Source organism: Chiloscyllium plagiosum, chromosome 26 (genome assembly GCF_004010195.1).
Source record: "Chiloscyllium plagiosum isolate BGI_BamShark_2017 chromosome 26, ASM401019v2, whole genome shotgun sequence".
Classification (NCBI taxonomy): domain Eukaryota; kingdom Metazoa; phylum Chordata; class Chondrichthyes; order Orectolobiformes; family Hemiscylliidae; genus Chiloscyllium; species Chiloscyllium plagiosum.
This window is the reverse complement of record NC_057735.1, coordinates 29,342,635-29,354,911: the sequence shown is the minus strand read 5'-3', so window position 1 is coordinate 29,354,911 and position 12,277 is coordinate 29,342,635. Positions and strand designations below refer to the sequence as shown.

The 12,277-nt window shown below is 40.9% G+C and overlaps 1 protein-coding gene across 7 annotated transcripts in view; it reads right to left on the bottom strand.

Moving 5' to 3' along the window:
• LOC122563223 (metabotropic glutamate receptor 4-like) overlaps nt 1–12,277 on the bottom strand; it is a 1,211,357-nt gene that overhangs the window by 936,469 nt on the left and 262,611 nt on the right. For all 7 annotated transcript variants that reach the window (XR_006315533.1, XM_043716802.1, XM_043716807.1 and 4 more), the window contains exon 3: nt 5,187–5,403. Coding sequence is in view for 6 of the 7 variants with exons in the window: in XM_043716802.1 (XP_043572737.1) it covers nt 5,187–5,403 (217 nt within the window). In the remaining variant the exon portion in view is untranslated. The remainder of the gene's footprint in view (nt 1–5,186; nt 5,404–12,277) is intronic.

The window sequence follows — 12,277 nt, the reverse complement described above, 5'->3', positions numbered from 1 at the left end:
GTGGGCAGGGTTGTTAAGAAAGCATATGGTGTTTTTGGCTTTCATTAACAGGGGGATTGAGTTTAAGAGTCGTGAGATCTTGTTGCAGCTCTATAAAACTTTGGTTAGACCGCACTTGGAATACTGTGTCCAGTTCTGGTCGCCCTATTATAGGAAAGATGTGGATGCTTTGGAGAGGGTTCAGAGGAGGTTTACCAGGATTCTGCCTGGAATGGAGGGCTTATCTTACGAAGAGAGGTTGACTGAGCTCGGACTTTTTTCATTGGAAAGAAGAAGGAAGAGAAGGGACCTAATTGAGGTGTACAAGATAATGAGAGGTATAGATAGTGTTGATAGCCATAAACCTTTCCCCAGGGCAGAAATTGTTAACACGAGAGGTCATAGTTTTAAGCTGTTTGGCGGAAAGTATAGAGGGGATGTCAGAGGCGGGTTCTTTACGTAGAGAGTTGTGAGCATGGAATGCGTTGCCAGCAGCAGTTGTGGAAGCGAGGTCATTGGGGATATTTAAGAGACTGCTGGACATGCATATGGTCACAGAAATTTGAGAGTTCATACATTAAATTTACCTCACATGAGGATCAATGGTCAGTACAACATCGTGGGCTGAAGGGCCTGTTCTGTGCTGTACTGTTCTATGTTATATGTTCTATACTCCATCTCAGAATTGCCCACAGGAAATTTAGTGCAGGCATAATTGAGTATGAGCAGAAGGTGCCTTCCAGATTGTATTCCACTTATTTCTCTCCACATTCTGGCATATCAGCTATTCTGGATCACTTGGGAAATAATGCTATTAAGATATACTGGAAAGGCAAAAGTGAAATGCAATTGAATATAGCATGATGGTGTAATGTCATCCAAACTAATGACCATGCTTAAAGTTTCCTGCATACTAGTTAAAGGACCACTGGAATAAACCAGGCAGACCTAGCTTTCAATTTCAGTGGAGGGTGTTTAAGCTGTAAACCTCAAGTGCCTGTTTCAATGTGGTGAGATTTTGACTGATGGAGAGGAGGATGGAAACACATGGTATCTTCCTAACACTAGCTGTTTAAAGAGTATTAGCACAAGGTTTATCACCAATGTGACCTGAAACTGTATTCAGAATGGGAAGGAGTCTGCACCATATCTTAAAAGGGATGGTCTGACTGTGGTAAGAAAAATGATAATGTTACAGTACTTATGAATATTCCTTTGGAAAAAATGGAATCGTGGTAACAATGAGAAAGAGGACGAGATGCAGGAGCAGCACCGATGTGTACAGAGAATGGTGCAATTTGAGAAAGCTCATCAGGAGAAGTCACTCAGCCACCAGAATGTACACAGCATGGAATGTTTACTTTCATTTGTCTGAATGTCAGTCTCTCAGGCGACTCCAATTATGCAAGGATGTGCTTCTTTAACTCATCAAGCAAGCTAAAACCTCCCCTTGTGTACTGTTTTAACAATACTTATCTGTGGAGAAGTGTTGTTATATCCTGACATTGAACACATCAGGATTCTTTGCAACATTGTACAATTGACAGTATGTTGCAGCATTAGCAGGTTGACTGATGGTTTACCATTAATTTAATGTCATTTTTCCATAGATTGATTGTGATAATTTCTCACTTTCTCTCAAATGTTGCCATTTGCTCTTTTAAATTTTCTCTACTTAAATGTGTGATCTGCCTGTATTGCTCGCAAAATAAAGCTTTTCACTGTGCCTCCGTACACATGACAATAAATTAAATTCAAATTCAATTAAATTATATTAATCCTGTACCCAGTTTGTTGATGGAGTTCCAGTGTAAACTTTGCCAACAACAATGGAAATTTTCTGTGTTTGAGCTGATGGATTGACTCATTTCAGAAACCCAGATCATAACATTAAATATGGAAGTAAATATTGAGAAAAACTTACGTCTTTTTACTTTCCACACTGCTGTAACTATTATTAATGGAAGTGCAATATTTCACAATGCAAAGTGAATTGGTTTAGAAAATTTCAATCAATACATGAAAAACGTGTTACAAGGAAGATTGCAGATTTCTTTGATCATCCATTCAATTATTTCCATGTGTTCCTTCTTTTTCTCCTTCAAGCCAAACCTTCCTAATCTCATATCAACTCAGTCCTAATCCCTCTTTCCTAATTTCTCCCCCACCCAGTTCTTCCTTTCGCCATTCTGATTTCTTCTCTTTAAAGCAACAGTAAGATTAAAAGTTATGATTTCAATGCCTCCAAATCAGTTTTTAAATGTGAAATCAATAAATGCCTAGCAAATTTCTCAAACACATCAAAATGTTTTCCAGACAGATCTATAGCAGCAGATTCAGTGGAAAACTGGGTTTAGAGATAACCCATGAAATGACTCAACAATATTGCAGGATTTGGATCATCTATTGTTATGTATTGCTTCCAACAAATAATCGATTCATTTCTGAGTTCATATGCTGTAAAGTTATTATGGACAAATACCAAAAACTTCTTTTGATCTATTGATGACAGATCTTTAAAACAATAGCAGAGTCTCTAACATTATCTGGAAACGTAAACATTTGATGATATAAGACATTAGTCTACCAATAGTATCATTTTTAATCGTATGTAAGACCACACAGAAAAAAAGGCAATTGGCTAATGTGTACTCAGACTGTTCGAACAGTTTGATTGACGCATGCACTGAGCAATTTTGATTTTTGTTCCCTTAACGAATAAAAAACGTTTACTGTGTTTGATATGCTAGTGTCACAGCACATAAAAATTCTTCCCTTTTTTCATGACATGAGCTGTATGCACAAAAACAAAAATAGCAAACAAGCACAATATGTAATAACCCAAACTTCTTTTTTGTATGACCATTCTAAAGCAGGGTTTGAATATAATGGTCTATAGAGATTTTTTTTATTTCAAAAATATACTTTATTCATAAAATACTTTAATGGCCTGTACAGTTGGAATGTAAACATTCCATTTGTTTGCATACCGAAACAGAGTAATCATTCCTATTTACAGGTCTGTACGATTACATTTTTAGCTGAGATGTCAGCAAAGCCCAAATGACTGCACGGGCCCCCTGTTCTTCTTTAGGCAGGCAGACGTTACACAGTGGTCTTTCCCCACCGCGGCTTGGCGGCAGCTGTCCCAAGCTTCAGCGTGTCCCTCAACACGTAGTCCTGGACCTTGGAATGTGCCAGTCTGCAACACACAGTTGGGGTCAACTCCTTCAGGTGGAAGATCAACAGGTTTCGGACCGCCCAGAGAGCGTCCTTCACCGAGTTGATGATCGTCTCGGTGTGCGTCCCGGGGAACAGGCCGTAGAGCATGGAGTCCCGCGTCACGGCGCTGCTCAGGACAAACCTCGACAAACACCACTGCATTCCTCTCCAGACTTCTTCTGCATAGGCACATTCCAGAAGGAGGTGTGTGACAGTCTCCTTCCCCCCGCAGCCGCTTCGAGGGCAGCATGCGGTGCGGCTGAGAGTCCGGGCGTGCATTAAGGATCTCACAGGCAGAGCCCTTCTCACCACCAGCCAAGCCATGTCTTGGTGCTTGTTGGAAAGTTCTGGCGATGAGGCATTCTGCCAAATGGCTTTGACAATCTGCTCAGGGAACCGCTCGATAGGATCCACCCTCTCCTTTTCCCGAAGGGTCTCAAGGACACTACGTGCTGACCACTTCCTGATGGACTTGAGGTCAAAGGTGTTTTTCTTCATAAACTTCTCCACAAAGGACAGGTGATACGGAACGGTCCAACTACTCGGAGCGTTCCGCGGCAGCGAGGCCAGTCCCATCCTTCACAACACCGGGGACCGGTAGAACCTCAGGCCCGTTCGAACTGGTCACATATGCACATGAGTCTGCGCATGGACAGCGGATCCAAGCAGAAAACGGCGACGTCATCCATGTACAGGGAGGCCTTAACCTGCAGGGCCCCGCTGCCAGGAATAGTCACCCCTCTCAGGCTTGCATCCTTCTTGATGGACTGGGAAAATAGCTCTATGCAGCACACAAACAAGGCAGGAGAGAGGGGGCAGCCCTGCCTGACTCCAGATCTGACTGGGAAGCTATCTGATTCCCACCCATTGATTGAGACTGCACTGACAATGTTGGTGTAGAGCAGTCTCATCCAATTGCAGATTCCCTCCCCAAAGCCCATTTTGGAGAGAACATCTCTCATATACCTGTGTGATATTCTGTCAAAAGCTTTCACCTGGTCCAGGCTGATCAGGCAAGTGTCCAACCCTCTGTCCTGCACGTAGGCGATCGTATCACTGAGGAGTGCGAAACTCTCAGTGATCTTCCTGCCCGGCACAGCACAGGTTTGGTCAGGGTGAATCACCGACCCCAGAGCAGACCTGACCCGGTTGGCGATTACCTTTGACAGAATTTTGTAATCCGTATTCAACAGTGAGATTGGTCTCCAATTTATAATGGTCTATAGAGATGTGTAACACATTGTAACACAAACAAATACAAACGTGATGTAGTGCCTTCTATGTCACTTTGTATCAATGCAAATAGTCACTTTTGGCACAGCCTATGCAAACCTGGTGCTGTTCAGCCAATTACTGTCTTTTTTGTTCAGTCAAGAATTCTCAATATCAATTAAAAACAACTCACTCTATTAGAAGCCACTGAAATACACTGAAAAAGTTGTTTCTTTTCCATAACGGCACAGGTTAATAGCCTCTTGCTTTTACCCCACAAGTGCATTGGCTGACCTGAACCATGTGAGCCACCCAGCATTACAATTCTGTGTGAAATTGCTCAGAAGAAATGCTTTTATTATTTGAGTGGCTTAGATTATGTTCAGGAATAAATTACAGGCGCATACAAATTCATTTTAAGCTATGTATTAGTATAATTTACACACTGGGAGAGAAACACAATGGTTTTCAAGACCTAAGCTTTAAAAGTTTAACTTGTTTGGGTAAATGCAATAAATTACCTTTAATTCTGTTGTTATATTTTCTGTTATGACATTGACTATCAGCTTGCTCTTTGTCACATTTTATTTTACCTGTACTTTAATCAAAAATCCTGCTAAGTATTTAATCCTGCTTTAATCAAAAACAGGCTAAGTATATAAGGAAACACAAAGACATGCTCCACCTAAATCTGCCTCATGATCATTTATTTTGATCCATATATGGCCATTTACTTATGGCACGACTAAAAATAAATGCGAAGGAGTACTGACCGTCTTCCCGAGATTTCTGTATGAAGGCTTCCACTCCACTTTCTCCATAGCTTCCTTCAGATGCAAGGGTAGAGACATAATTCCAACGTAATGCTTTGACAATGTCAACCATGGCCTGTGTTTGAAAGGTGTCGGATGGGACCACACGAGAGAAAAAGTCATACCTGCTGTTATCACTCAGCTCTGGGGCGGTAGATGCATAGCTTATCTGAGGAATCTGAAATAAAATGGATACATATAAAAATGTGATGGTTTTCAATAATTACTTTGAATTGTTTAATTCTTTCTTCTCAAAGCAAATATAAAGTTTGTAGATGATGCGTTATTGTATTCACTAAGGACAAACTTATCCATTCCTGGAGTGTAGAGTTACTGTGCCTTTTCGGATAGCCATGTCTGCACTCCCAGACTAAGCAATGCAAGGATCAGCAATCATGAAAATTCATTTATTTTACAACAAGTTGCTATCCTGATTTGCAACATTGTATAAATAGTAATAGAAATTACAAGTGAAACAAATGGTGCCAAAAGGTCAGGTTTAAAATAATAACTATGGGGGCAGAATGACAAGTGGTGACAAGAGCCCTATAACTATGACCAGGACTCCTTCGACCTCAGGGTTTCCCCCACCCTCCTTGTGCTCCCAAGAATTACCTTGTTACTGGACAGGCAGTCTTCGCTTGGAAGGGTAGCTCAGCAGCTCGGAGTGAGCAAAGCTCGGATTGCCACCTCCCATGTTTTCACCTATCCCCACCTCACCACTCTCCTCCCCCGCCCCTTTTATCTGCAGCTCCCCCCATACTGACCCCCAGTCCTGAAGAAACATCGACTTCACCACCTCCTGATGCCTCCTGGCTTGCTATGTTCTTCCAGCCTCCTGCCTGTCTGCCTTGAATTCCAGCATCTGCAGTGTTTTTTTTTGTCTCTAACCTCTTTGTTCCTGATTTGGAGGCGCCGGTGTTGGACTGGCATAGACAAAGTTGCAGAATTACATTTTATTTTGCTCAAAAACTGCATAAATCCATGTAATATTCTATAAGTCCCACTTTAGAAATAAAACTGACTTAACACTGGGACAGACTTTAAGTTCAAACCTTCAATACATTGTCTGAGCTAACACCCATCATTCGATAAACTGAAGCCACTTTGAGAATATTACTTAAAAGAAGTTCTCAAATTTACAAATTAAAAAGCTTAAACCAGCACATTGCATCCTAAAAGCTGCAAGACTTAACCTAAGTTTAAGATATCATTACAACTCCGTGACACTGTAATCCTTTTGCCATACATTCTGTGCCTTCTGGTCCTGCTCCACAACCTCCTGATGAAGAGGCAGCTCCTTGAAAGCTAGTGCTTCCAAATAAACCTCTTTGCTCCTGGCATGGTCAGCCAACCAGTCAGTTGGTACACATTACCAGCTAGTTCACTCAAGTTAAATATCTAGCCCCATATCTGTTAAACCTCCCTGAATTAGGTGGAGGAATTAACAAATGTGTTCTGCATTGTAGAGTTCTGCAGCAAGGATTTGATTGTGGACTCTGAACCTTATTATTTTGTATGGACTAAGGCAATGCAGTGAGGGAGCAGATGACACAAAGACAGGTGAGAAAGCAAGCTGTGAAGGTGGCATAAAGAGGCGGCAGACAGATATCTCTAGATTGAGTGACTGGCCAATAATCAGGCAGACTGATTATAATGTGGGAAAATGTGAAGTTGTTTATTTTGGCCTAACGATTAAGAGCAGAGTATTATTTCAATGGAGAACAACTGCAGAATTCAAAGTTGCAGCAGGATCTTGATGTTCTGGTGCATGAATCTCAAAACACTGAATGGAGGCAGAGTAAATTAATAAGGTGGCTAATAGAATGATATCCTGTGTTCGAGACAGGATTGAACATAAAAGGAAGGATAGTACCCCGGGCGGGTACTGGGGCAGGCTGTCCCAGAGGTGGTCGAAAGGTGTGTCGGGCGGACCGAGAGCTGGAAGGGGCACGGGGTGGACCAAGAACTGGAAGGTGTGTAGGGGTGGGCTGCCTTAGAGTGGCCGGAAGGTGGGAGGGATGGGGGCTTGCTGGGTCTGTATTGTCTGCACTTTTTTAATGTAACTGGATTGTCTTGTGTACAAATGTCATTGTTGCTGTCTTGTCATATGTGAAACTGGGATTTGAGGTTTGTCCTCATATCTCTGTAAACTGGTTGAACAGTAGGGTTTGGGGCCTGGCTTTGCTGCTCCTCTCCCCTGTAAAATTGCTGTTGTATACAGCTGTAAATGTTAACTGTTTTTGGTAAACTGTTTTGTAATTTGTTTAATAAAATATAAAAAAAAGGAAGGATAGTACACATCTTTTATGCGAGGCATTGTTGAGACTACAACTCTAATACTGCGTGCGAATTTGGGTTTCTTTTTTAAGAAATGATTTAAATGGTTGACAAGCTTGCTACCTGGAATGAATCGGTTATTTTATGATGAAATATTGGCAGCCCGAGCCTGATTTCACTGGAGTACAGAAAAGCAAGCCGTGATTTGATTTAGGTTTGTGGGATCCTGACAAAATAGATTCAGAAAGGTTGTTTCCTCTTGTGGGTCATACCAGAACTAGGGGAGCATCTTCTTAAAATTAGACAGCACTCTTTCAGGACAGAGTTGAGGACATTTTCTTCCCCACTGCCCTCAGAGGTGGTGGAGCTGGGATCATTAAATATTATTAAGAAAGCTAGAGGAGATTCTCATTAGGCAAGGGAATCACAGGTTACTGGGGGGAGATGTGAATGGGAAATTCATGAAAATGTAATCAGATCAACTGTGATCTGCTTGAATGGCCTTACTTCTGCCTCTTATTCATCAGTTCATAAGTTCATACACGTAAATGAAAGAAGAGAAAGAAGAAAATAAAAGATAGAGAACAAAGCAGACTTTACATGAATCACTACAATATAATTAAAAGGCTGAGTGAAACCTAAGTGACAATCCCTTCTGTGGTAGCAATTCCTGTAACAGCAGTAACAGGAAATCTCAAATGTGGTTAATAAGATTTTCAGAAGTACAACATCACTTCTTATTGCTAAGTATTCAAGTCAGGAACTAGTGGAATTTTAATTACATTTTTAATTTTATCTGCTGATTTTGATCTGCCTCCTGTATCTATAGATTGCAGGCTCAACATATGAGGAACATTAAATGGGGGGAATCTAATTGAAACTTACAGAATACTGAAGGCCTAGGATACAGTGGACATTGGAAAGGTGTTTTCATTAGCAGAAGAGACCAGGACCTGAGGCCACAGCCTTAGAGTAAAGGGAAGACCCTTTAAAATGTCGATGAGGAGAAACCTCTTCAGCCAGATAGTGGTGAATCGGTGGAATTCACTGCCAAAGGTGGCTGTGGAGGCCAAGTCATTGAGTATATTTAAAACAGAGATAGATAGGTTCGTGATTGTTAAGGGGATCAAAGATCACAGAGAAAATGGGGCAGAATGGAGTGGAGCCGATTCGATGGGAAAAATGGCCTAATTTCTGCTCCTATGCCTTATGGTATTATTTCAAAACCATTTCAGTATATCACTAAATTGAAGACACAACCAGTCACAACTACATGACAGATTGACCTACTTGGAAATTCAATGACAACTCCTCTTTGATATTTTCACATGATATCGAGAGAGTGTATTTTGTTGGACACGGTCAAAGCATTCAACACCTGTCAGTAAGAAAATGCCCTTTTTAAAACAAAACTCTCCAATGTATTTTTTTCCCTTGAAATTTATTGCTACCAAATGCTAGAATTTGCCATATTTTCCCAAGCTCCCGTTAGATAAAAAATGTCTTAAAATACTCAAACCATTACTAAATGACATTCAACCAGCAGAGCTTCACAATTATTCACTAAAGGGAAAGTAGGCCAAGGTTGAAAAGTTCAAGTCCCTCAATTTTATCTCAGAATCAATCATTTGAGTTTTATAAGATATGCAAAAAGTTTAATATTCTTGTGTGCTGATCTGTTCCATTTGCAATATTTGGTACTACTGTGGTACTGGGCTGAGGATGCTTGAGATAATGGAACCTGGCATTTTAAAAATAGTGCAATAAAATGTAGCTTTGTGAATTTCTATGACTAATTCAAATCACAGCATCAGAGAGGCTCCACAAAACTTAGAGTCACAAAGGAAAAATAACATGCCAGTTGATACTGTTAATGGAGATGTATAGTGCACACACACTGCATCCAGTTAGCAATAGACTTGAAGCAAGCTTGAGTATGAGGGGATGGGATAGAAATGAAAACTATGCTAACAAGAGAACAATTGTGACTTTTTCAAAGAGATTTCTCTCAAGGGGAAGTGGGCATCACTGGTAAAGCCTGTATTCATTGCCATTATGCATTACTCTTGAGGCAGTGTTTGTCAATCACCTACTTCAGCTGCTCCAGTACATCTGCTGCAGGTACATCCACAGTGCAGTTTGGAAGGAAGTTCCAAAATTTGATAGGGTGACAGATAATAGTGGCAACGCAGTGCAAAAATGTTGTCAGGTAGTAGAGAATTTAAATATTGCTAAAAACAAAAAGCATAGCCATCATCTTGTGCTCATCACAGGAAATCTCAAATGACCACAACAATTTATACCACAGGAGGAAAATATGCTGATCGCTTGTCAAGTCAACTCTGATTGACTGATGTATTGTTTTGAAGAGTGCCACAGCGAGCTACAGACTCCACATACTTCGAGAAATTTAATAATATTGCCCAAGGCTTGAACATATTCCTTTTGTTTTCAGGGAATCTTGTCTTTGAATGTCACTTCCAGCAACATAAATGAGTCATGTTACAAGCTGAACCTGCAGAGCTCTGACAAATCTGGACTTTACAGTGCAGTTACAAAAAGCTCCAATGAATCTATAAACTCATTTATCCCAGTTTCAAGCATAAATTAAGTGAACCTTAAAGGTACAGGCCGGGCTGACAGCTCAAATAACAATGAAGTGTTTTCCTGCATGTTTTCTTTGTTTTGGCACAATAACCATCTATATTTTTATCACCCTATATAGGCAATTTAAACAATTTCAATTTATTGTGAGATATTACAACTCAGAGTACATCAAATTTTAAAGATGCCAACAGCTTGTCAGCACGAGTATTATTGGCATTTGCAATTTAAGTTAAATTTCAAACAGCCATTAGGCATGTCTGTTTCTTGTCTCCCATTAAACACATGAATCAATTTGCTATTGGGGATTGGACAGAACATTGCCATGTTGTCACTATCTTTTTATCTTTGAAGCTCAGGTTTGAATGAAATGCTAGAAGATAGCATAAATCCTAATTTGCCTGGCAGCTGTTAAGTGTCTCAGGCAAATCTACTTTCCTCACTATCTCAACCCAGTTCCCAATGGACACAAGCCCACAGCAAAAAAACTGTCCAGAAGTTATTGTTAATTGGCATTACTTCAGCAGCTTTGTCAAGTCCAAGAAAAGGTTAGCTGTCACGTTAGTGCAGCAGAATACTCTCTTCTTCAGTTGAAGATGAAGCATATTAGATCAATGGTGAACATGTGCTGAGTATTTCATACCCATGATATCTCGTCGAAAAGGTGTTTAATACTACTCTTGGTTACACAGCAAAATAAATGTTTTACTCCTATCTTAAAAATTAGTTTTCGGATGCTTTTTGTTTACAGCTTCTCTTCCCTTTCTCAGTAATTCACACGATGGATTAATCAACAGACTATCAAATACATTGCAGTTTATTGAAGAGAATGCCACACAGCTTGTAAACCCACTACGTTAGTTTGAAGGAGCACTCAGAACCAATATGTTTAAGATAGCCTGATATATTAAAAAAGGTGCACCTCACAAAATTAAATCAGAGAATTCATTTATGAAGTGTGTAGAATCAAAATTCCTTTGCATAATAATGTTATGCAATTGAATACATTTTCAGTAAAAAATAACAATACCGATTAGAATCATAGAATGCTGATAGTGTGGAAGGAGGCCATTTGGCCCATCAAGTCCACACCGACTCTCCAAAGAGCATCCCACCAGACCCACGATCTTCCATCCCCGCCCTCACCCTATCCCTGTAAACCATTTCCTATGGCCAATCCACCCAGCTTGAACTCCCTAGACAGACACTATGGGCAATTTAACATGGCCAACCCACCTAACATGCACATTTTTGGACTGTCTTTGGATCTCAAACCCACGTAGACACAGGGAGAATGTGCAAATTCCACACAGACAATCACCTGATGGCGGAATCGAATCTTGGCCCCTGGCGCTGTGAGCCAATGTGACACCTGTTGTCATTATAGTAAATACAAGCCACTTCTCATAAAGAAGCTTCCTGAATAATTATTATACTTCTCTTCAGTTAGGCATTTTGAACATAATTCTGATCCAAGCAGAGAATGTGAGGATGATATATGCAGATGCAGTGGGGAAGAGTTTACCAGGCCCATAGGAGGCAGGTTTAGTGGCTGAGTGAGGCAAGAAAAATTAGGGGGAAAAAATGGCATCAGACTGGAATGCCAACATATTCTACATTTTGCTTAGGCAGCAAATGCACATGAAGCAATTCGTAAACATCTTCCCAGGGCAGTAGAACTTTAGCAGTGGTGCACAGGACCTCCCCCCTCAACTCTCTGCTGTGTCATCAACTCACAGGAGGCGAAGGCTCGGCTGGAGGTCAGAGCTCCTTGTAAATTATATTCAAACCTACACGATATAGATGCAAATTGGCAAGCTTCCAATCATCTACAGGCAGACACTTGCAACAGTATATTATCTCCGAGTGGTTGATGTTATGGAAAGCAGTCATGGGGAAAGAGTAGCTGCCATATACTCCAGCCATTCCATATATCCAGTTTGTCCTTGTACTCTCCCACCCCATTCCCTTGACTCCATTTTCACTAAGTGTACAGAAAGGCAGTCAACAGCCTTCACTAAGCATCACTGCCCGCTCCAACTCCCTCCAAAGTATCCTCTCCCCCTCAATCTCCCTACCATCCTCAACTGTACAAATCTCTTTTGGAACCCTCTCGGTAGATTCTACAGCAGCTCCACTGCTGCACCAATCAGGGTTCACGGTGCAAA